This window comes from Syngnathus floridae, chromosome 10 (genome assembly GCF_059516105.1).
Source record: "Syngnathus floridae isolate MCC-2025c chromosome 10, RoL_Sflo_1.0, whole genome shotgun sequence".
Taxonomy (NCBI): domain Eukaryota; kingdom Metazoa; phylum Chordata; class Actinopteri; order Syngnathiformes; family Syngnathidae; genus Syngnathus; species Syngnathus floridae.
This window is the reverse complement of record NC_142422.1, coordinates 2,242,056-2,265,168: the sequence shown is the minus strand read 5'-3', so window position 1 is coordinate 2,265,168 and position 23,113 is coordinate 2,242,056. Positions and strand designations below refer to the sequence as shown.

Sequence of the window (23,113 nt, the reverse complement as noted above, 5' to 3'; positions counted from 1 at the left end):
TTTGTCAATATTTATCAATTGTTTTTTTTTTAAACGTGACTATGTTAATCGTTTCTTAAAAAAATTATAGAAATAAAAGAAGCTTACAAAAGTTGTTTTTATGCGTTATTTTTATGCAGATCTACCTACAGCACGGTATGGTATAATGAAGATTAAATTGGATGTGAGTGACTAGAGCTGCTGTCACGATTCATAAACGTCTCTGGAGGAACGTGAAAATTGCTGATTTAATGAAGCAAGGTGCAGAGAAAATGGAGAGATGTGTGTGTAATTATTTTAATGCGTGGAGGTAAACAGCCTCCCATGATGCATCTTCATCATCATCATCATATTCAGCATCATCAACCCAGTGGCACCTTTAGAAGGCAGCAAGAGCCCTCGAAACTGCAGCATAAAGTGGATAACAATGGAGATGCTCAAACTTGTTCTTTTGTTTCTACTGCTGACAAACGTCTTCGGTCTGAATGGAGACAAGCACACAAGTCAGGTAAGAAATGACTTCCCCCAAATTTGTTTAAAATGATCAAATAAGTCAATTGTATTTGTGTATTCATTTTTACAAGATCAAAAGTGAAAAATCAAATTTAATTGAAGATATCTTGACAAGGATGGCCAGAAAACCACCACCACCTCGGCGATTTTTCAAGAAAAACACCGGTAAGCCTGAAGATTTAAAAAAAGAAAAAGAAAACGGCACTGATTTGTAAACATTTTTATGTATACATTTCCCTCAAGCCGCGAGAAGTTTGGCAGCACGTAAACGTAAGTAAATAAAATGTGTAAGAAAAAGTTATCGGCCAGTTCTATATTTACCTTCAATTTCCAGTACACAGGTTTCAAACCTTTGTCGGTCTGATGGGCAAAAGGAGCTGAGGGTGCCATACTCCATTCAACCTGCAGGACGACAGGTCATTCAAAACTTACCTGCAGGAAGCACGAAAAAACTTCACCTGTATTTCAAATTTACTTTTAGCTTACATGTGATGATAAGAATATATGTACGTAGACGATAAAGATACTATATGGTATATGTTTCTCTGAACGCAGTATTTGGTAAAATAGCGACCTCCAGTGGGGATTTTAAGACATGCAGTCACGTGAACTTATACGGTACTTTTGAAAGTATTAGTGCCTATATAAAAAATTACCACTTTTACATGTTGAGTCCAAGTATTTTACTGAAGAATAAAAAAATCTAGAATACTGTATTTTTTTTCATGGCCCTAACCCTGCTTGATTAAGAGTCAGCAATGAAGCCACCTGAGTCAACCATATGATCACAGATTTTATTAAGTGACTTTGTACAATACAAATGGAAAAAAAATAACATTAAAAATACAAGAAATGGAGTACATAGCCAAAAGCAAAAAGAAAAAAAAAAACATGGTGTTGACTCTTCATTTCTCACTGGCCATTAAACGCAGCATGACCTAATATTTTCGGGTTTTATTTTCCTAATTTTGTATTTGGTGGCATGTTATAAAACTTTATAAACAGTGGACGCAGCTCTCACGTCTCTGAGGATTTTATTTTTCTTCTCCACATACAAAAGCAGGCCTTACTTCAGCTGGCTCGGTATATATTTATATATAAAAATAAAAATAAAGAGAAATATAATACTTTTAACATTATATAAATGGTGGTCCAATGCTAGCGGTAGATGGCTAAACACAGAAAGGTGGATAGGGGAAAAAAAATTGTTATAATGTGAAAATAAGAAGCTTAAGCCAGGAGTTGAGTCTATAAAAAAAAGGCCCAGTTGTTTTTTTCTAACTTGAAAAGGTTAAACAGCTTCAGCGGGTACTTTCAAGAAAAAAAAAAAATTCATCTTCCCGCTGTATCAAAACATGGAAGAGCGTCTGCCTTATTAGAACGTAAATTCTTATTTGTGTCCTGTCAAATGTGATTGTACAACCGTCAAAAAAGGAAAAAAAAAAAAACACCACGTAAATTAAAAAGCAACCTTGCTTGGTAGGAAAAAAGAGCGCAGCAGGAAGGGGCCGGGCCAGAGTTACAACAGTAAGAACAACACCAATAACAATAATAATAATAATAATTAAAATAATAACGGTTTGGCCTTTTTCTACTTTGATGTTTTACTGTTGTTAAAGTAAACACATTCTTCAATGATGATGAGTCCTCGGATTGTGTGTGAGGGATGTTTCCCAAAGAATTTGAGACACACCCACTGCAACAGGGTGCAGGAGCAAGAGAAAGAGGAAGATGGGGTTAAAGTTGAACGGGGAGGGGGGGGGGGGGGGGGGGGGGGCGTCAGTGCCACACACTGATGGTGCCCTGAGCGGCAAACATTGGCAAAGAGAACTAAGCGGACGCGGGTTGGTCCTTGACGACTGTCTCTTTAAAAGATCTTGCCTTTCTTTTTGTTCTTCTCCAGAGTTCTGGAAAACAAACAAATTGACACCATTCGTAAACATTTCATTTTATGAGGGGACTTTTTTTTTTTTTTTAATGGCTTGTTGGAACAATGTGAGCGTCGGTGTGTCTGACCTGGAGGCCTCCAGTTTCTGCTGCTCCAGGCGCTGTTGGGCTTCCCAGTTGGCTCGCTCCTCCTCAAACACACGCCTCTTCTCCTCCAGCTCCTTGTGCTGCGCCTCCAGATTCTTCTTCATCTGCTCGTGGCGCCGCTGAAGCTACGCGCGCAAAACAGAGAACAAGTCTCAGCTTTTATTTTCAAAATTTTCATAGAATTGAACTAAAAATGTGTTTGCATGTATCACCTCTGCTTCAGAGTCCTTGAGCTTCTGCACTTTCTCCTTGACTTTCATCTCAAACACCTGCTCCATCTCCATTTCCATCTTCTTCATCTTGGTCACGTGCTCCCGCCGCTCCTCCTCCATTTGGGCCAGAGGACTCCTGGACGAGCACACAAAGACACACACACACGGTTACCGCCACGAACGACTTTTCAAAAAAGGGGTTCTCGTGGTTCATGCGCACGGACGAAGGAAAGAGAGCGGTGGAATAGAGAAGAATCAGCAGCTGGACCTGGAAACATGCTGACTTGATTGCAGGCCCTCTCTGAGCAGGGTACACACACATACAAATGCTCCGGTCCACGTAGAGCCAATTCCACCATTTGGTCCCAAACCAGTGAAGACGAAATCCATAAATAAAACAAAATGTGTGTACCCCACTGCAACATCTCAGTCTACGAGAGCCCACAGAAAGACAGAAGAGTGCCACGGGTGCAAAATTGTCCATTTGTGATTCTTTGCCAAGGAGCCACCAGCTGGTCGGAGGAAAGGGCACGAGGATGAGGCGAAGGAAACAGCAGAGGAATGAAAGCGATCAGGCGTGGGGGAGAAGGAAAAAAAACAAAACAAAAAAGAACAAGAACACAAATAAAATGACCACTTACATTCCTTCGACTGCGTCCATTCTAAAAAAAGACGGCACAAAACAAACAAAGCATGCAATGTGAGCTCATGCACTAAAAAGTGTGTCGCACAATGTGAGCGGTGTGTTAGCTTAGCGTGTTAGCGCTGGGGGCTAAAAACTACAAAACCCGACATTGTGTTTTTGTTAAACACCTCATTCTACAGTTCTCACCAAAATTATTGAGCTCTGGGGGAACATTTCAGGATGAAGCTAAAATTGCTGAATTTATTTATGGTGCACTTAAAGCTCATCCTGACATTTCACCGCAGAGCCCAAAACGTTTTATTGTGTTAGCGGAGACTTGAACGTAGCTTACTTGGTGGACAGTTGTCCCTTGGCCCTGTTGTTCTCCACACCGTTGTAGGTGACGGCAGCCAGCTTCCTGCTGCGGTAGTTCTCGTAGTGGACGTTGTTTGTCACGTCCTTCAAGTCCTGCATGTGAGTCCTGGGTGGACGACAAGCGTTTTGTTTTCGCCGCAGTCGAGTGAAACCGTCTTAAATTCGTAATGGAGAAGTACCTACCTGATGAGCATGTCCCTGAGGATGGTGAAGTCGCAATGGTCGCTGTTCTCAACTAGAAGGGAAAAAATAAATTAAAAACACAACCTAGCTGTGTACTGGGTGTCTTTAAAAAGTGAGTCGGCACCTTCTGCGACTCCCCATGGGTACTGTCGTCCCCTGACGCGCTTGCTGTTCACCTCGATGATGGTGTTGCTGCCCACCACGGCCAACGGCAGCTTGTCCTGGAAACGACATTTAGATCTTTAAAAAATTTGGAAACTTTTGGAAAGCACATGTCCAACTCTTCAATGGTTCTATAGTTTTTCTAACCCCCAAATTTCCCTCCAAACTTTTTGGAGTAGTTTGTGAGCACCTTAATTCTCTTCACAAGACGGTTCTCCTCTTCGTCATCCGTCTCGGGGAACTCGTAGATCTTGATCTTGTGCTCCTGAATCTCCCGCATGATCTGCAGGCAAAGCAAGAGAGACGCCATTTTAGGATGTCCACGACAGGAAGAGGAAAGACAAGGGTACCCGAGGGAGGGGGGGGGGGCAATGGAAATTGTTGACCTGCTTCTTGAATTGCTGGCATTCCTCTGGCGTAAGTGTGTCTGCTTTTGCGATCAGCGGGATAACGTTGACTTTTTCGTGCAGACGCTTCATGAACTCGATGTCCAGGGGCTTCAAGCTGCGGCCACGTAAACACAAACAACTGGACGTTAGCCATTTTGACACGCTACGGAAAAGACGTTTACATTCATCAGTCTTTGATTGGGGAGTAAGAAGGCATCTGAGACAGCAGACGGATGTTGCGAATGTCAGAGCGACCTCGCAGTCATGAGAAAAGCAAAGAGAGTTATTCTTGGCCCGTCTTGACGGCTGGATAAATAAGCCGCGGCATTTATGGCAGGCTCGCACACAAAGTTTGGATATCGTTTTACTTTTGTTTCGATTTGAAATGGCACACACGTTTAACACCAGACAAAAAAAAAAAAAAAAAAAAAAGCCTTTTTACGCATGCTAAAAGACACAAGTTGTAAAATGAGCCGATACCCATGACGTGATATATGCAAAGGCACTTTGATGTCAATTTCATTAAACAGCAGGGGGCGCTATAGGGCAAAATGGCCACACCCTGAGAGGGATGAAAATGGATGGGAGTCATGTGCTTCCTTCTTATTCCAAGAACACAATTTTATCCAGTAATAATACAATATAGTACTGCCCAAAATAAAACGCCTGGAGTTCCCCTTCTAAAAAAAAAAAATGCTGTGAGCAAAATGTTTGCTCATCATCTGGCTTCCATGGCCGAGATAGCAGTCCTTCTGCAAGTTGCAACACATTTCAATTGAATAAAGACAAACCACAAATATGCACATGAGCAGCATGCTTATCATTTCGATTCAAAAGAGGGACTTCTCCATTCGAGTACGAAGCTATTTTCTCTTTCCGCAGTACATTCAGCAGAAATGCAAAGCCACCAAAGTATCAGGTTTTGATCTGTGGCTTCTCCTCGAGCCTTTTTATTAAAAACACGTGTGCGCTAGCTTTGCTATATGGAAAGAATTTGGGAGATGATTAACAGCCGAATTGTCTGTCAAAAAAAAAAAAAAAATGAGAAAGAAAAAATTTAGCGTATCCTCATGAGTCTCGACGTGCTCGGAGGCGAAGAGTGCGGCCTGAGGACGTAGCTTGTGCAAACACGGCGTCTCGGCAAAGAGGACAGAGGCTGCTTTATTAGCGTGTGCCCACGCCGCAGTGCCACATTGCCTGCATAGAGATTAGACTCACTTCCAGGCAAAAAAACATTTCAAGGTCTTAATCAGCTGCTGGCTATTTTGTCAACGCTTCCTCCATGGTGACGCAAGCCTTTTTGTTTTTTTTCTCTCTTCCAAGACAGTTAGGTCAGGCTCACATTATCTGTTCCAGCGGAGGCAGTTGTAGGAAACGGCGCTGCGCACTCAAATCAAAAGAGAGCGCCAATTGAGTTTGTGCCACTCACCCGTGTCCTGACGGCGCGATAAAGTAGAGGCAGCAGTGAATTCGGCTGTCGGGCATCTGCCGTCTGTTCACGCGCGATTCGGAGTTCAGGTAGTCCTCGAACTTGCTGTCGATGTGGTCGATGATCGGCTGCCAGCTGCGCACGCAAACGACAACATCGATGAACGGCGAGGGATGGATGAAGCCTCAATTGTCGAGCAGAAAATATTTACCAGTTGCTGTTGTCCACGGCATCTCCGAAGCCCGGGGTGTCGACGATTGTGAGCAACAACTGCACGCCGCCTTCCTTGATGAGCACCTTCGACTGTTCCACCTGAAGTTAGAAAACATTCTTACATGAGCAACACTGTCCCTGACTGATGCTTAGGAACTCAACGTGCACACCGACACCCATGTCACTCACCGGGCCAGGAAGGACCCGCCTTTAAAAGCCACAGACAGTTTTGAGTGTGATGATCACCCAAAAGCGACACAGATCAAATCCACACCTCACATATCATTATTGTTGTTCAATAATGAAAATTATGTTGTTTTTTTTACCTGTTTACTGGATTAATCGGTAGGCTAATCGGTTGAAGAATCAATTTTCTCAAGATGAATGCAACGCTAATTTTTTTTTACATGAAGCATTAGTTGTTATACAAGATGTCAACATTGCCTGTGTGGTTAAAAAGCTTTTCGTAATCTGGAACAATACAATTGATCTGAGTGGTCAATCGCACTGGACTTTGGAGGTCCCCTCTGTAAAATCATTAGCGCCGCCGGCTATCGCCACACACACGCACACGCGCACGAGGCCAGCGGCATGTTGGGACAGGTCGTCCTCGCAATGTGATATTAGCTAGCTATGTTGAAGAACTGGTCCAACATACAAACAGCGGTGTTGTCACAGATAAGACAAAGGTGCAACCACAGAGGTGTCAAGGTTAGGAGCCAGCTGACACTGAACACGAGAAGTAGAAATAGAATCGCTATCTACGTTGTCGATCGAGACCGGCTCGGATGCAAAATATTTGGCCACGCTTTCTTTTAACGCTAAAAGGAAACCGAATCTCCACGGCAGTGGAATTTACGTCTTGACTCCGATGTACCTGGACAGTCTTCTTGATTCGATGCGAAGGTCCGGGATACTCTGATGAGTACAGATCGGTGAGGAAGAGGGAGTTGATGAGCGTGGATTTGCCCAACCCCGATTCACCTGGAGGAAGAGCAGCAAAGGTCACGACTCTTATTGTGAAGAAATACAAAAACTAATTGCAAGCTGTATCGTTTGTAAACAAGCCTTTAGGAGGCGGGGCTTAGGGACGGTGAATTTCCTTTGCCATTCATATGTACACTTTGTTGTTTAAAGCGGCTATTGATGAAAGAGGAGAGCTTTCAAAAGTCTCCTTTCATCAGCGGATCAGAGATGTCACTAATAAGTGTCCTAATTTTCCCGATGGGGCCAGCATCCCAAAATGGTTGGACCTCAAGTGTATTTATTCACAGTGAATGAGTGAATACAAAACAAATGCAACAACGCAATCCACAAAGCATTTGTGCATGTTAATGGTTGTTAGACAACCAACAGAGCATCTCATTGTGCTCCTCTGGAACCTTGTCAAGCTTTGGCGCTCCAGCGTGGACGCGATCCAAAGGATCATGGGCTCACGTGAACATTGATCCTGGTTCGGCCTGGCTAACGTTCAACAGACAGTGGAGTTGAGGAATTTGCTTTTTTTTTTTTTTTTAGCAAAAAAAAAATGTTTTCCCGCAAAGCCAGAACAGGAAGCCACGATGGACGCTGGCATGGGTCCCTTCTTCACTCACACCTCCTCCCCTTGGTGACGTTCTTGTATTGCACTGCTGGGCCATGTGGGCTCCATGCGAAGCGCAGCCAAGACAAGCGCAACACTGAGTGTGTGCGTGTGTGTGTTAGTGGGAGAATGGCAACACAAAGAAAACAAGCTGTTCACTAAAAATGAGCCTCTAAAACCTTTTCCATGTCGGCTCACATTCCACAATCGGGCCCGAAATGGGAAAATCGGTTCCAAACACAACGAGGAAACCTAAATCACGACTAAAACTACCTTTTTGAAAGATGTACATATCGTTAGCCGCTTCCACGCTTTAGATCGATAAATCGTGTCAGTAGCCTTTGTGGGGTAACCCAGAACCTCAGAACTGTGAGGCAGGAATGCTAACCACTAGGGTTCCTTGTTTTAAACATTGCGGGGCTAGACTAATACAGCTATAACGACACAAAAAGAAACAGAAGGCCTCGTCTTTTGTCATCGACGCTCTCGCTAACACGTTTGGAGCGTGTCCAGCTGCGTGCGGAGCAAAAAAAAAGTTCAGCGCGAGTTATTCTTAGAGACGCGCCTTTACGAACACTCGATCCACGCACAGGAAATGCTTTTGACCCGAGCAAGCATTTTCCCTCTAAACTAACGAGCCGGAGGAGAAACTCTGCATTTTATTTCCATCAGTGTTGCTGCAAGATGATGTCGCAGATTATTCCGAGCCGCCTCCGCAGCTTTCTCACTTGGCAAAGACAAAGCGGGTGGCTTGTCCGAAGTGTATAAATACGGCTACACACACACACACAGAGAGAGACACAATCTTGTCTCAACAAAACAAACCACAGCGAAGACATTGAAATGCCAAGCGCCTTTTGGGGGGGGAACACAATGAGACAATTGAAAGCACAACAAGGCAGGCAGCTTGCGCTCTTACCAACGACCATCAGGGTGAACTCAAAGCCCCTCTTGACCGACTTCCTGTACACTTGGTTGGGGAGGCTTGCGAAGCCGACATATCCTTCGAGGTTCTTTTGCTGCTGCAAGACAAACGACGGGAAATCACAGGCCATCTTTTCCAGCTCGTATTATTTTGGATATATTTAGATTAAGTCATTCATATTAGCTGCAATTATCATTTATTATCGCAAAGGATGACTTGAATACTTACAGCTGTTTTATGCAGATCGGTGTGGGGGCAACACATTGGCACCAGGAAGCAAAGAGAAGAGAGCAAAAATGAGCATCAGAGCACATGACAAACATATAACAGGAGACATTTGACCCACTGGCTGTGTTTCACAACATGCACTCCCTTTATGTGATGAAGAAAAAGACGATTTATTTCAGTGTTTGCCTCGGGCTCCGAAGCAAAAGAAGAGCATCTCTTCCCTGTGCTGCAGTTTGCCCATGAGCGCTCGGCGGATTGGTCATTAACAAACGTGTTTTTCTTATCACAGACATTTCCTTCACGAGTAACCGACATCTGATATATCTTCAAGAGGAACCAACTGCTATGTCCACTCATTCTAATAGGGGAAGGACAATGCAATTTCAAAAATAATCTAATTACAATTAAATATCAATATTCTGATTGCGATTTATGATGCAATTATTTTCAGCCCATTTTGTTATTTTCCTGTGTACTTTTTTTTTTTAGCAAACACAAGATGTTTGGTTAAACTCACAATGTGGAATGCTTTTAGTTTGATGTTTTATTTGACAGTAAACTTCAATTGGAAGTGACAACAACTTGAGTGTCTGCTCTTTGAAGAATTGTTTACCAAGTGCCAGATTTATTCTCGTGTGGAAGCGAATTGAGTTTGCTGCTGGCAGCTAGCGTTTGCCTCTCAAATTCTTGCAGCCAAGTAAAAAAAGAAGATAATTGGCAGAGTAACAGCTCGTGTCTTGGAAAACTTGTAAATCAGGTCACTCGTAACTCAAGCTGACACCGTATAGTACTTATCCGCGTTCCATTTCTTTTCCTTGACTTTGTTTTCTTCAATTTACTGGTGGAAAAATAACAATGTTGCATTTCATCTCTGACAAATGATTTATGACAAATTGATTTATGAGAATACCACAGACCCATAATGATGAACGTACTGTCATGAAAAGTCATTATACTGTACTAACTAGTTATTGATTCACAGGACACTTAATACACAGGCTGCAATAGTCTTAGACCAGTGATTTTAGAAGTCAAAAGATGCCTGCTGAGAGACAAAATCCAATTTAATCCAGATTAGAAAGCAGGGGCGGCCTGCCTTCTCCTCTTTTAAACCTTAGTGTTACCTCCAGGCTACCTTGTTTTGAATGATCAACAACACAATTAATTTCAGGATTTATAAAAACACACATGTACGACTATTATCTGGCATGTTGAATTCAGGGTCCATGGTCTTTTTTTTTGTGGGGCACAGCTACGAGCTAAATGGCTCAAATTAGCGTTTTAGGACTTTCAACTCATTCAATTGGTGATAAATAAAACAATATAAGAAAGACACATGTCTCTTTTTTTCTACAAACCAGGAATAATTACCGAACGCTGTTTAAATCCATAAACTGACCATGGTGCAGCGAATAAATCACCCCGGCGTGGCAATGTTAGCGGCGAAAGATTAAATTAAAAGTATTAAGGGTTGCCGATATCGTAAAACGAGTGTAGTGTTGCGGTTAACTTGGATTTTTTTAGGAGTTTGCTAAAGAGCAAGCGACAGGAAATGACACTCCCGCTAGCTGCTAGCCAAAAATGAAGCTAATGCTAAGCTAGCGTATCCAAGTGGAGGCGGACGACTGGGCGTTGGTTGCTCAGACGACTGTACAAGCTTTTCAAAAAGCACCCCGGTCAAATGTAGCAGATATAACGCGGACATCGATCATAATCGTGGCATTTTTACAACCGGCTTGGGCGATAGATCTAAAAGACGGTAGCCGAAGAAGCAAGCACGCTCACCCATAGCGTTGACGCTCCCTGCCGCCTCAATAGCAGATCATTCACGAGCCGACATTCCCCCAGTCTGAGCGCATTTACGCGAGTTACGTACTATAAATGACGTAAGTGCAAGCACAATTCCCGTAGCTGCGCTGCAATCTCTACGCAGCTCCTACGTGAATGCTAGTGAGCAAGTCTCGCGAGCACGCTGAATTCTTTTCAGACAAAGTCTAGTCTCGCGGGGTTTCACTGAGAAGCATACTTTTTTTAAACGTTTCTTATAAATCTAAGAAAATAGTTACAATGATCAATTATTACGTGTAGCTGGCCTAATGTATGCTAATAATTGACATATAGTCATAACTGTTCCTCATTTAATTATTAGTTGCTACTTCATTCCATAGGAAATATGACGCGTTACTTGTATCCATGGCAACCAAGACTGCCACTGCTACCTCTGCTGCTTCGAGCGTCGTTTTATTACCAATGTTAGATCTTCTTTGAATGGACTAATAACAAGAGGGCGAAATTTTCAACCTAAACAACAAGGCGAAATTATAACCTAATCACCATTTATGACAATGGAGGAAGGGTAAGATGTCAAAGTTTTAGGTTAAAAAGCTTCATTTTTTCCTAGTATACAGTTGACTTGTTAATGACATAAAAGAATTGTGTTTACCTCCACAGATGACTCAAAAAAAAATGTCCAAGCGAGTAAAAAAAGACAGCAGAGGGGACAAAAAAACCTTGCCATCCACAGAAATCCACAACGAGTAAGCGATACGCCCCTTAGCTGTGATCTAATATGTTTGTGACATCATTAACATCAAATATACATGACGTCATCTTATATTAAAAAAGATTCTCACAGGATATGGTGATGATGTTGGTGCTGTGGTTTGGTTCTTTATATTTGTCCTTTATTGGTTGGTTTTATGTTAGTACAATTGTGCTGTGTTGGCACCTAATTTAATAGTGCAACACGCTCATTAGTGATTAAAGGACAAAGTTATGAAGCTAATTAAAACAGTATGCACATTCTCTTTCTCATTCTTCTGCACTTTGATGTAGCTTGCATCAATTTGACAAAGAATGCTGCAAAGCATGCTGGGAAGTGTGTAGCCTAACCCTCAACAATAGCACAAAAATAAGAAAATATTAGTCCCCTTTTAATGTGTGCCACATTTGTAAGGAATGTGCATTTGTGGGAAGAGCGGCAGAGCTGTGGGTTGCGCCTCAAAAAAAAAAAAAGATCAAATTGTGTGCCAAACATCTTTTTTTGTTGAATTTTTTCTTCTATTCTGTCAATAATGGAAGAAAAGTAAGCAGTGACTGACAAGAAACATTTTCGCAGGACACCATGTAATCTGAGAAGGCTTCAGGCCCTCCTTGCCAAGAGCAACCACAAACAAGAGGTGAAGGAAAACAAAGCAGGCTGTTTTGATTTCGATACAAAGAGGCTCATGTTTCCTCAGGTGTGCCGCTCCATATGTGTTGCAGGTGTCGGGTCAAACCAAAGCAGTCGGTAGCAGATTCCACAACCCGCACACACCCAAAAACAACAATGGGGAATCTGCCGAGCTGGAGAAATTCAGGTTTGGGTGACCAAAAATATTATCATGGCCCACAATGTAATATAATAGGAGGGTAATTTAAAGAGCTTCCTGTTCCAGCGTAACATATCGCAAGCTGAGATGTTTTAGCAGCCACCCATCACAGAAGCTTTTTGCAGACATCCTCACCTTGCTGGTCAACAACCGACTTTGCAGGTAAAACAAAATTGCTGTTGATTCTAAAATAGAAAAAGTCGACAGTTTGGTCTTCTCCTTTCCTGTGCAGTGATTGGATAGAACTGGCGCCGCCCGATGGGGCCCTGAGAGTTCTGATGTGTCTTCGATTGCTCATCAGGGATCCTCAGCATCAGGTGAAAACTTTGCACGAGTAACTTCAACCATCTACTCATCTATTTTTCTTTTCAGAAAATGTTTTATCTTCTCCAAGGCGTCCAATCACTTGCCAGGGTAAAAAAAAAAAAAGACAGGGATGATGAAACACAAAAAAATTCAAATTTTGACAAATGGACGTTATCTTCTTGTCAGTATATGAAATGCGTTGCTGATATGTACTTGGCGTGTGGCCAACCGGCGCTGGCTGAGCAGTTACTGGTCACCATGACCTGTGAGTACGCTTCATTAAAACTAATAATAATTTCAAAATATTTTTTGGAGCTTTGCTGATTGCTATGCAGACATTTTCCAGAAGTTGTCAGCCGTGGACAACGAAAGAGTCTGGGTCGTTGAGAGCGGCATTCACACAGTAAGATGTCGATCAACATCTTGCTTTGAAATAGAAGGAAAGTTTTAAGGCTCTTCAACCATTTTTTTTTGTAGACGCTGGTGAAGCTGCTGTCTACCACAGACCACAGCCTGGTTCTCGGAAACCTCACACTTCTAACCACTTTGGCTGAAAGGTAAAATTAGTCTCCATCATCCGTTTCGATTTAAGATTGTTGACTTCAGTGGCGGCGCAACAGGGTGGCCAGAGGGGGCCTCGGCCTCCCCTCGTCACTATTCTCCTCCAGTCCACAGTGCAGAGCAGATATGGGCGAACTTCCCATTGTGGAGAACCTCGTGGTCGTCCTCCAGGACTACGACCTGTCGTCTAAACGGTTAGTTGAATTCAACTGGATCTCTTCAGCGGAGGTTCATGTTTCACGCTGTTTCAGGATGGCCGCTGAGCTCCTGAGGCTCCTCTCTCCGGTGCCACGTATCCGAGACCAGCTGAGGGATGCTGAAGCTGTGCCGGTGCTGCTCAGTCTGTTGCATGGACCCCACCTTAAACTCCAGTGGAGTGTGGCCTGGGTTCTGGTGCAGCTCTGCCAGGACGCCCAGGCCAGGGCGGAGGTGCACAGTTGGGGAGGCGTGAACACACTTTTAAAGCTGCTCCACAGGTGAGCTTTGGTTTTTTGGTGCCTTCCTGGGATACAAAAAAAATAATATTTTAACAGCGCCGGCGGAGAACATACAACGGAGGAGCTCGGACGGCGCCAGGTTGCCGACAACGTCGTGGCCCTGCAGTCAGGTTGGCCGACAACACAAGCACAGACTAGGGAACATTTTTTTCCAGGTCAGAGGTCAAGCTGCAGCGGTTTAAACGAGTGATTTGTTGCCTGAAAAAAAAAACATCCAGGATCCCCTGAGATGTTTTATCACAGGCTGAGAATGTAAACAAGTCATTTCCCGAAAGGAGAAGCTTCATTCTTCTATTCTACCCATTTGTAAAAAAAATCTGAAGTATTTTTATATCCAGCCAAGATGGTTTTTGTTTTTTTTCTTGCAGCCTGCTGCACAGTTCTGACCGAGCTCAGCGTGGACGACTCGTGCGCTCATCACATCGTGCAGGTCGGTTCAGACCAAGAAGTGAGTGGAAAACATAACAATTGAATCCAGTTGAGTTTCCCCTCCAGGAAAACGGAATCTATATCCTGGCCAAACTGACTTTTCCGCGAAACTCGGAAGCCGAGCCGTCCTCTTTACAAGTATGACTCGTTTGTGATATATGATGACACACATTGTCGGCGTAACATGAGCTGATTGGTCGCTTGGCAGTGTTACGCATTCCGAGCGCTGCGCTTTCTCTTCAGCGTGGAAAGGAACAGACATCACTTCAAGAGGTACCGATGACATCACCAACGTGATGGATGTTAAGTTGATTTATTATTTTTTTCTTCCAGGCTGTTTCTCACAGACCTTTATGAATCGTTTATTGACGTGGGCCATTATGTGCGGGACTTGGAAGCCTACAAGGGTCTTCAAATTAAAGTGTTGGACTATTCTGTGAGACAATTAACACGAATCCATCTATTTATTAACTCTTGGCTTACTGATTTTTTGTTTTTACAGGAGGAGGAGCTAAAGAACCTGCGAGAGAGCATCGTGGCTGTGGACCAGAACCGGCCCGCGCTCAAGATGATCAATGGCTACGCTGTACTGGATCATCTCGGCACTGGCGCTTTTGGAAGTGTATTTAAGGTATGGAAGCGTTGAACTTGGAGGTCCATCTGGTTTTCGTGACACTGTGAGGTTTCAGGTCCGCAAGCAGAGCACTGGCAATCTGGTGGCCCTGAAAGAGGTCAACCTCCACAACCAGGCGTTCGGCAAAGATAAGAAGTCACGCGACTGTAACGTGGAGAAGATCATCGCCGAGTTGGCCATCATTAAAGAACAGGTTGGAGCTTTTTTTTTTTTCTATTTTGTTCAAACCACGTGAGGACTTACTTCATGTGTCCCTTTTTTCGTGCAGATGGCCCATCCGAATATCGTCAAGTACTACAAGACCTTCCTGCAAGGTGAGGCTCTCTTCTAAGTAGATGAAGATGACAGATGGTTTGACTGGCTCGCTCCTAGACGACAAGCTTTACATCGTGATGGAACTCATCGAGGGAGTTCCTCTCCTGGAACGTTGCAACTCCCTGAAGGAGAAGCAGCAGAGCTTCACAGAGGAACAAATCTGGAACATCTTCATCCAGGTCTTAAGCTTTCTGAAGAGATCATTTTTGACATTATTATTTTTTGTGTAGATGATTACCATGTCCGTCATAGATGTGTTTGGCCCTGCGCTACCTCCACAAAGACAAACACATCGTCCACCGAGACCTGACACCCAACAACATCATGCTGGGCGACAAGGACAAAGTCACCATCAGTAACGTTCATGCTTTTTTTTTTTACCAGCAACGTCACACTTGTTCCATGATTGTGTAACACGGCGTCGACGGTTCTTCTCGTCCGCAGCTGACTTTGGCCTGGCTAAACAGAAGCAGGAGAGCAGTAAGATGACCTCGGTGGTGGGCACCATCTTGTACTCTTGGTGAGAACAGACAAGTGACATTTTTAGGAAATAGAAAGCGTAGTATTGAATTTCAATAAGTAACTGAAGACAAATCAAAATGTGTGTGTTGTTGTGTGAATGTGTGTGTGTGTGTGTGTGTGTGTGTGTGTCAGTCCAGAGGTGGTGAAGAACGAGCCGTACGGTGAAAAGGCCGACATTTGGGCCCTTGGCTGCATCCTCTATCAAATGGCCGCCTTGGAGCCGCCATTTTATAGCAACAACATGCTATCGCTAGCCAGCAAGGTGGACTAGAAACACACACAAAAACACACACACAGCATAAAATGTGGGAGAATTCACAATATTGTAAGTTGTTTTTGTTATTGTAGATTGTTGAAGCCGTCTATGAGCCACTGGAAGACGGAATTTACTCGGACAGGCTGGAGGACATGATCAAATGGTGCCAATGTTCTATTTCATCTAACAAAAGTCTACTAGCTTAATGCTAACATACGATGTGAAATGTATAGCATGGAAGCTAACTGTAAAAACATGCAAACAGAAATACCTTGACTCTGGGCGATGTATCCAACTTTTAATGTCAATTCCAGATTAGTTTCCTGTCCTGTTTTTGAACTACCCAGGTGCTTGAGTCCAGACCCGGAATGCCGTCCTGACATCGTGACGGTGAGCTCCCGGATGGCCGACCTGATGATGAAGCAGATGGACGCTCTGTACGCTTCTCACTTTGCGCTGGAGAAACGAGCTGAACGTGACAGGAAACGGGCGCAGAGGTATTTCCTGGAAGGGCGGCGCAGTGGGAAAAACTGCTGCTGCTCAGTCCTGGCTCAGGTAGTCTGGCTTTTTTGGAGTCAAATGAACTCACACAGCAACTGTAAACATCTCAGCCATTTTTTCCCACTGTTCTTCTAGAAACAAGCCTTCACAACATCTGAGCACTTTCCTCCAAGTAACATTGAAGAAAATTCAAATTTAGGTAACAATTATATTCATTTAGACTCTGTGTCAAAATGATGAGATGTTAATATTTTTTCAGATGCTCAGGAAGAAGCAGAGATGAAAGATGGACCATACTACAGTCAGTTGCGTGCCTTTACGGTTTCTTTGACAAACTTGAACACAGCTGATTATTTTTCAAACCTTTAAGGGTCAAAATCTGCTTCCTGTGTTACACCTCATCTCCCTCCACGTGGGCAAGTCAACCTTTTGCCTGTTTACACTGCGTGGTTGAAGTGACACGATTCACATTTCGATATACGTAAGGGATGAATATATTCGTCATTGGCACTCAATGGTTTGATTCCCGTTGTTGAATTTTTGCGATTATTCCTATTGTGATAGGAAAACAAATCTGAATTGTATCACTTGAAGCATGCACTGTAAATCCATCCTTATTTCTCATAAGCTGGTTTCATAAGTGCTTTTTTTAAAAAATAAAATTTCTTTGTGTCCTTTCAGAGAGGATTTCGCGACAGTGAGGGTGAAATCGAGATCAGGTACCTTTTGGATTATTTGCTGTAATGTTGACTTTAGTGATGTCAACTCGGCTTGGGTATTGTCAGGACTCTGCGTCTCCCAGAGGAACCTCCGGCAGATCGAGGACCCGATTCACAGGTTGCTTGTGCAGCTTCACAAAGTGCTCTACATCACGCAGGTACACACGCCATTGTATATTCCTTCCCAAATTAAACTGAAGTCAAAATCTGATCCTTTTTTTCCAGCTTCCTCCAGCTCCTCGTCACAACGTCAAGAGGCGGCTCGTGGAACAGTTCAAAAAGTCCCTGTTCCAGTTTGGAAGTGACCCGCATAACCTGAAGATGGAGATCAGCAAGGTGGGACTACAAATATGGTTTCTTGCCTCTGTGAAGGCCTACAAAATGTTTCTTCCCTGCAGCTGGTCCAGGCGTCATGTGATCTGATGGAGTCTGGTTCCAGTAGTCCAGACTGGAGGCCTATGGTGCTTCCCTTGACTGGAAACGTTGCTGAAGACTCAGGTACGACTTGAGTGTGGTTTACTCCAAAAAAAAGATCTCAATGATTGTGCTTCTCCCTTCCACAGGTGATTGTCTGAGGGAAGGAGTCACGTATGAGCAGATGCAGGTACACATGGATTTTCTTTTTATATTTAAGGCTCAGACAGTATTTTCCAATGCATTTCCCACCTCAAATTTGATGAAATTCCACCCTGGTTCTCCTCAGGCCGTGGTAGAGGAGCTGCTGGACGAAAACGGCTACTACCAAGATGGCAGGTGCACGTCACCATGGCGACAAGCTGCTTCCTGTGTGGGCACAACTGAGTAGGTTGAACAAACAGCACTTCGGGTGTGTGGGTGTGTGTGTAAAACCGCATACCTAAATAGAAGTCAAGCAAAACACATTTATAGAGGAAATGAACTCACACAGTCAGGTCTGTTCAGTCTGCTGCTGACGTCAACACGAGCACATACAGTAATTGAAAGGCAGGCCATAATATTAGGTACACTTTAGTTGTGTTGATACGTTGTGATATGAATTTTCCTGGTTTATTGCAAATTATGATTAATTTGTAGCCGTCACTGTGAAAAGAAAAGGAAAGGAACGACACTGTCAAGTGTTTAGTGAGCAGTACCTTATTTAGCCACAAGAGGGAGACAAAGCATTAGAAATACTTCTCAGTACGCGCTTCATTCATTAAACTATGTGTTTTGTGTTGATTTTAGGGAGGCAAAGAAAAAAAGCGAGCGCCGGCCGCATTCATCGTCTTGAATCACTAATGGAAATCCTCTATTTGAACTTATTTAATAAATTACTCGGGCTTGTTCTCATTTGCACCAATATTATGTGACATATTCAGGTAAGAAAGCTAAATTTCTTTGTTTCAGTCACTTTCTGCATCTTTGCACTTTAAACTACATGGAAAAATAAAACTTTCACAAAATGCTATTTGTGGGATATCTGTGATGCCTTCTAAGCTTTCATTATTAAAATATGTGACAATCCGAAGGATTCTGGAGTGTATATTTTGTCATGTAGTACCTTCATACACCTGTAGAGGGAAGTACGTTGCACTCAATGAACTGCATAATAACCTATTCATCTTCAAATGAATATAATCAACAGGAGTCAGTGAGTGTTTAATATATTAATGACACATCATTGTTAATCAACCTGCTATGAGATGAGGAGGCTTGGGCAGTTTTTAAGAGGTTGCCATGGCAACACTGTTTCAAGTGAATTAAACAACTGGAGAGGACTGGGGTGGAAAAATCTGGACCACAAAAGTATGAGAACCCCAACTTTAAGCAGCTGAATGAGGTGACGGCGATTGGTACTGTGTACGGTTTACACGTGTTTCCGCTCACATGCGTGCTCACGGGCCCACGTGGCAAGTCAATTATGAACTCACCTCGGAATTTTTTTTCCCTTATTGGAAAAATCCAATTACACAGAGTCTCTATTTAGTTTTTCCAACTACCCGGCATACAAACACGTGAACAATATTTGAAAGGACTGTAAACACCCCCCCCAAAAATGTAAATTCTTGTAACTTGAAAAAATGTAAAATAAAAATGTAAACAGTAAAATGTAAACCTCACAAGAAATATAATCTTTTTTTTTAATCCTGAATTTGAGTACCCAATGGATTGGAAGCGTAATCCAGTTTGTATTGCTCGCTACTATTTTGGACCATTTTCAGACCTGGAAAAGTGTTAGCTTGCTTATTTTGAACCCTGACATATCCCACCACGAGGTAAAACAAATCCATGAGCTGTCTTAGCAATATAAATAAAGTCCAGAAGATCTTACAAGAGGTTAGCTTTGTTGCTGTTGTTCCCTGAGATGGTCAAGCTGACGACCACATCCCTCAATTGTCCAAGAATTGTTTTCTTTGTTTTCCGGGACCTCGTCCAGCATCTCTTGGATGAGGGGCGGCATGCAGCCCGGGATTTCCATTTTCAAGGTGACCACACGCTCAGCTCCTTAAAAAACACACATGGGACTTTCTTTATAGCTGTGCTTCTCAAACTGGGCTCGAAGTTAGCAAAAGGAATGTGCAATGATTTTGTGGCACCTTTCGCGCTGATACTGCGCAGGTCTGTGATCTTCATGAGGGCCCTGGGGAAGAGCAGTTGGGCGCTGGGCCGACGTTTACGCGAGTAGATCTTTAAAGCCTCCAGTAGAGGCTCCTGCAACACCTCCACCTTGGACGGCTCCTTCAGGTCCTGCCGATCTGCCTCCGCCCGAAAAAAAATAACATGAGTAAAGATTTGATTTGCACCTGGGAGACATGTATTGACAAAAGCATGCATTACCCCCGGAAACAAGACAGATGGCGCTGAGGAGTCCGCTTTCAGTGTCGTCCATTTGTAAAGGCACCATCTGTCCGGCGAAAGTGAAAACCGGATCGGTGAGCGGACCAAAGCCGGCGTTGTGGATCTGAGTTCGCGTCAGCGTCAGGCCATCCGAGAAGGTCATGGTGTCCTTTTCCGGGGTGTAGCGAGCGCAAATCCTCAGAATCTAAACAGCCAGGAGATAATCATGATTTACTTGTGTCCAAAACAAACGTCGTGAAATCAATAGTTAAACAATACGGAAAGAGATTCAGATCAATTTTCCTACAAATCAGGTAAAAGTGGAAAGAAAAGTGATTTCTCACCAGCATATCCAGGCAGGCGGACCTGAGCAGGGTGATCTGGTCGGCCATGTTGAGGCCGGTGAATCCGGGCACTCGTTTGGCAAACTCCACCACTTTGATGATGCACCTTGTGGCCAGATCGCTGAACTTGTCCCACAGACCCAAGTCCAACTGGACCCTCTGCTCAGAGCTGGACTTCTATAAGGGGGATATTGATGTGGCAAAGGGTTACTACTTTTGTCCGAATATTGACTCGAGGTGATGGTAGCAAAGCACTATTTTTGTCTAAACAAAACTCCAACACATTTTGATTCCACCAACACTCACTGTGGTGTATTGTCCGAGTTGGCGTAGTGGCGGGAACGTGTCTCTGTGCGCCATGCAGATCTTCTCCACGATGGCGTCCAGCTCGGCTGTCATCTCGTACGTGTCCCCGATGGCCATCTTTGGAACTTCGTCCTGCTTCTTGGCCTTCTTCTGACTCGTTCTGTCGTTCCTCACCGCTGAACACATCACATTTTTTAATTTCATTTAATGCAGATTTTTAAATCGACACTTTTTATGTTAAATGTAGTTTTTGTAAGTTTTTTTTCAGGCACTTTTTTAACTCAAACATGTTGGAAACACAAATATAGTCATAATAACCGGAAGAGACTTTCCTTTTAAAGTCCAACATGTAACGCAAACCCATTTTCTCCACGTTGTCCTACTGACTGAGGCACATGTGAGTGGATGCTATTACGCAACAGGCCACGCTGCTCTACTTCTTCTTTGCTGGTGTGTAAAGAGTTCAATGTGAGGAGCTCATGTTACGTCCTTATTCCATTTTGCACTGTGTGTGTGTGTGTGTTTGCATGCCATGTGACGCCACTCTTATGTAATATACCACAGCCTGCCCGCCTCCATGACACATGGCCACAGGTTGGCCAATAGCAGAGCCTGACTGCTACGAAATTCACTCTCACATACACACACACACGCTCGCACTATGTGGGTCACTAACACATTTTTTGCAGGCACATGCACTGACATATTTGGTGACAGGTGCTCCAGTAAAAAAAAAAAAAAAAAGAAAAAAAGGGCAGCACTGAAATCAGTGCCATCTAACAGGAGGGCATTCGTTTGGCATGACAAAAAACACGTGCAATCACACAAAACATGAAAACAGCTATGTGTCATGAAACATATGTACACAACCCCTTATGTTCAATGCTGACATAACTTATTACATGACAGGCGAAAATTGGGTTTAAAGCCAGTGTTTTTCTATTGCGTAGCTAATGCTAATGCTAAAAGTGTTTTGCACTTACATTGTTGGGACATGCCGACCGCCAAGCACTTGTGCAGCCTGCAGTACTGACACGTGTTCCTGGTCACCTTGGTGATGACACACTTCCTGTCTCGCTGACACGTGTATGACATTTTCTTCTGGACGCTACGGCGAAAGAAACCCTGACCCAAGGAGGGAAACGTTAGAAAAGAGCTAGCTGTTGCTAAATTCAATAGTTCTGATTTTGTGTTACCTTGCAACCTTCGCAGGCGCTGACTCCGTAGTGGTAGCCTGATGATTTGTCCTGGCAGATGAAGCAAGGTTTGTAGGTGCGAGGTGGAGGAGAGGAGGGGGTGCACATGGACGAACTGCTGGGGCTTACCATGGCTGTAATAAGGAAAAATAAGTTTCAGGTTAGGCTTTGAAGCAAAGAATAGGATTTTAAAATTAAGGTTGGGTTTCAAATTAAGAAATCAGGCCTCAATTAGGGTTTCAAGTCAGGGCTTTAATTTAGGGACTCTCACCTGGTTAGGTGTTTCAAGTTAAAGTTTGAAATTAGGGTTTCAAGTTAAAGTTTGAAATTAGGGTTTCAAGTTAAAGTCAGGGCTTCAAAGGTGTTTTCATTTAAAGCGACAGACAGGCATTGCGCATATTTCATGACTTTTTATGATGACGTCATATCTTCTTTTGGCATGAAAGAACGCCAGAGCGGTTCGGTACCTTCACGCTGCTGTTTCACACATCCACATTCCACGCCACTGAGCGGTGAGCATTGCCAGTATCCGTGGAAGAGCTCCGGGAGGTCCCCCGCAGTGAGCCGCTGCACCGGGCGGTGCTCCGAGGGGCGCTCCAGGCGTTGCCGTCGGATATCGTTCGGGTTGCCGGCCGTCAGCATGCACGGGCTCGCCGGCTTCGCGGTGTCGAAGACCTGCAGGTCCATGTAGTCGAACATCTTTCTTCTTATTATTATTTTTGTTGCTGATATTTTCCTTCTCGGTGTCAGCGTGCCGCAGTCCTCAAGCAGCAGTTTGTTTTGGACCGAACCAAAAAGTTGGACGGGTCCACTTGAGGACTACAAGAAAATGAAAAAGGAGTCAGTTCGCACCCGACCTGAACTCTGCGTGAACCGCCTCTGTGCGCTGACCTTCAAATGACCCACGGTGACGTCACAGCACTTTCGCCAAAGCGCTTTTGAATACATTTTCTTTCTTTGTTTATGCCTTTTGTAAAAAATCACATTACATTACAAAACAGGGCGCACTCAAAACAAGAAAACACAAAAAAGATTTTTTGTTTGATAAATGTTTGACTTTTTACTTTATTATAAAAAAGGAATCGTGTTAAAAATTAATTTATATATTCTTGTAATATTACGCGTTTGGAAATTTTGATTTTAAAAAACATCCTGTAAGATTAACCTTTTTTAAAAAATCACATTGCTCACCTTGAGATGGCTCATGCAAGCATCTTTCCTCATGTAACGTGGAGTAATAATTCCACAATCCATCATTGTTACGAAAAATAAAATAAAAAAGGCCAGCAGAAGAAAAACATTTGGCCTTCTTACACAATCAATAACAAGCCTCGTTTATCTTCATCTGCGATGTCTCCTCTTCCTCACGCATTGACTTTAACAGAGAAATATTTGTGCTCGTGATGGCCCTTAATTCAATCTGCCGCAGCATAATTTAAGTGGCTCATCTGTAAAAAAGGAGGAGGAAATTTATTTACTTAAAAAGAGGCAGAATGAAAATGCAAAAAACG

At 43.4% G+C, this 23,113-nt stretch overlaps 3 protein-coding genes across 9 annotated transcripts; 1 reads left to right on the top strand and 2 right to left on the bottom strand.

The window, feature by feature from the left end:
• Positions 1 to 1,265: 1,265 nt before the first annotated feature.
• On the bottom strand, positions 1,266 to 8,767 carry septin7b (septin 7b). Of its 2 annotated transcripts, XM_088387010.1 has the most exons (13): positions 8,616 to 8,767; positions 6,992 to 7,098; positions 6,113 to 6,213; positions 5,902 to 6,036; positions 4,470 to 4,587; positions 4,274 to 4,366; positions 4,046 to 4,142; positions 3,922 to 3,973; positions 3,716 to 3,844; positions 3,380 to 3,400; positions 2,739 to 2,874; positions 2,509 to 2,651; positions 1,266 to 2,399 (listed from the first exon to the last, which is right to left on the bottom strand). In XM_088387010.1, the coding sequence occupies exons 1-13, from the start codon at positions 8,749 to 8,751 to the stop codon at positions 2,360 to 2,362; spliced, it is 1,308 nt and encodes a 435-aa protein (XP_088243136.1). In that variant the 5' UTR covers positions 8,752 to 8,767; the 3' UTR covers positions 1,266 to 2,359. The 2 variants fall into 2 exon arrangements, with proteins under 2 accessions (XP_088243136.1, XP_088243137.1); XM_088387011.1 differs by lacking the exon at positions 3,380 to 3,400.
• Positions 6,831 to 18,446, top strand: nek10 (NIMA-related kinase 10). Of its 3 annotated transcripts, XM_088386997.1 has the most exons (34): positions 6,831 to 7,118; positions 11,301 to 11,386; positions 11,968 to 12,028; positions 12,114 to 12,208; positions 12,287 to 12,382; positions 12,453 to 12,537; positions 12,593 to 12,791; positions 12,862 to 12,929; positions 13,004 to 13,083; positions 13,195 to 13,281; positions 13,339 to 13,563; positions 13,621 to 13,694; positions 13,953 to 14,014; positions 14,080 to 14,151; positions 14,222 to 14,286; positions 14,347 to 14,449; positions 14,516 to 14,644; positions 14,703 to 14,840; positions 14,916 to 14,961; positions 15,020 to 15,141; positions 15,215 to 15,317; positions 15,407 to 15,482; positions 15,617 to 15,746; positions 15,833 to 15,903; positions 16,088 to 16,295; positions 16,377 to 16,440; positions 16,501 to 16,542; positions 16,612 to 16,657; positions 16,923 to 17,118; positions 17,186 to 17,296; positions 17,359 to 17,458; positions 17,524 to 17,564; positions 17,664 to 17,761; positions 18,164 to 18,446. In XM_088386997.1, the coding sequence occupies exons 1-34, from the start codon at positions 7,068 to 7,070 to the stop codon at positions 18,207 to 18,209; spliced, it is 3,276 nt and encodes a 1,091-aa protein (XP_088243123.1). In that variant the 5' UTR covers positions 6,831 to 7,067; the 3' UTR covers positions 18,210 to 18,446. The 3 variants fall into 3 exon arrangements, with proteins under 3 accessions (XP_088243123.1, XP_088243124.1, XP_088243125.1); XM_088386998.1 differs by lacking the exon at positions 6,831 to 7,118 and adding an exon at positions 10,872 to 11,205 and having other exon boundaries at positions 11,968 to 12,208; positions 12,453 to 12,634; positions 12,713 to 12,929; XM_088386999.1 differs by lacking the exon at positions 6,831 to 7,118 and adding an exon at positions 10,872 to 11,205 and having other exon boundaries at positions 11,968 to 12,208; positions 12,453 to 12,929.
• On the bottom strand, positions 10,629 to 22,498 carry LOC148391701 (retinoic acid receptor beta-like). 4 transcript variants are annotated; one of them, XR_015860837.1, is made up of 15 exons: positions 22,070 to 22,498; positions 21,603 to 21,736; positions 21,390 to 21,531; positions 20,407 to 20,582; positions 20,101 to 20,277; positions 19,757 to 19,961; positions 19,516 to 19,674; positions 19,251 to 19,423; positions 17,627 to 17,743; positions 16,965 to 17,531; positions 16,012 to 16,151; positions 15,645 to 15,751; positions 15,201 to 15,478; positions 14,891 to 15,084; positions 10,629 to 13,589 (listed from the first exon to the last, which is right to left on the bottom strand). XR_015860837.1 is itself a non-coding variant. In XM_088387006.1 (8 exons), exons 1-8 carry the CDS (start codon positions 22,299 to 22,301, stop codon positions 19,257 to 19,259), a joined length of 1,392 nt encoding a protein of 463 aa, XP_088243132.1. In that variant the 5' UTR covers positions 22,302 to 22,498; the 3' UTR covers positions 18,552 to 19,256. The 4 variants fall into 4 exon arrangements, 1 of the variants encoding a protein (XP_088243132.1); XR_015860838.1 differs by having other exon boundaries at positions 10,629 to 14,791; positions 15,201 to 15,751; XR_015860836.1 differs by having other exon boundaries at positions 15,201 to 15,751.
• Between the last annotated feature and the right edge of the window lie 615 nt (positions 22,499 to 23,113).

What these genes read in the sequence shown, in the direction of transcription:
- septin7b (XM_088387010.1), bottom strand. Translation starts at nt 8,751, where the DNA reads ATGGCCTGTGATTTCCCGTCGTTTGTCTTGCAGCAGCAAAAGAACCTC. An exon ending in GTTCACCCTGATGGTCGTTG is followed by an intron (nt 7,099 to 8,615) that starts GTAAGAGCGCAA and finishes CTCTTCCTCCAG; the next exon opens with GTGAATCGGGGTTGGGCAAA. An exon ending in CTCAGGGACATGCTCATCAG is followed by an intron (nt 3,845 to 3,921) that starts GTAGGTACTTCT and finishes TCGTCCACCCAG; the next exon opens with GACTCACATGCAGGACTTGA.
- nek10 (XM_088386997.1), top strand. Translation starts at nt 7,068, where the DNA reads ATGAGCGTGGATTTGCCCAACCCCGATTCACCTGGAGGAAGAGCAGCA. An exon ending in CTGGAGGAAGAGCAGCAAAG is followed by an intron (nt 7,119 to 11,300) that starts GTCACGACTCTT and finishes TTACCTCCACAG; the next exon opens with ATGACTCAAAAAAAAATGTC. An exon ending in TGCTATCGCTAGCCAGCAAG is followed by an intron (nt 15,747 to 15,832) that starts GTGGACTAGAAA and finishes TTGTTATTGTAG; the next exon opens with ATTGTTGAAGCCGTCTATGA.
- LOC148391701 (XM_088387006.1), bottom strand. Translation starts at nt 22,301, where the DNA reads ATGTTCGACTACATGGACCTGCAGGTCTTCGACACCGCGAAGCCGGCG. An exon ending in CATCTGTCTTGTTTCCGGGG is followed by an intron (nt 19,675 to 19,756) that starts GTAATGCATGCT and finishes GGGCGGAGGCAG; the next exon opens with ATCGGCAGGACCTGAAGGAG. An exon ending in GCGCAGTATCAGCGCGAAAG is followed by an intron (nt 19,424 to 19,515) that starts GTGCCACAAAAT and finishes GTGTTTTTTAAG; the next exon opens with GAGCTGAGCGTGTGGTCACC.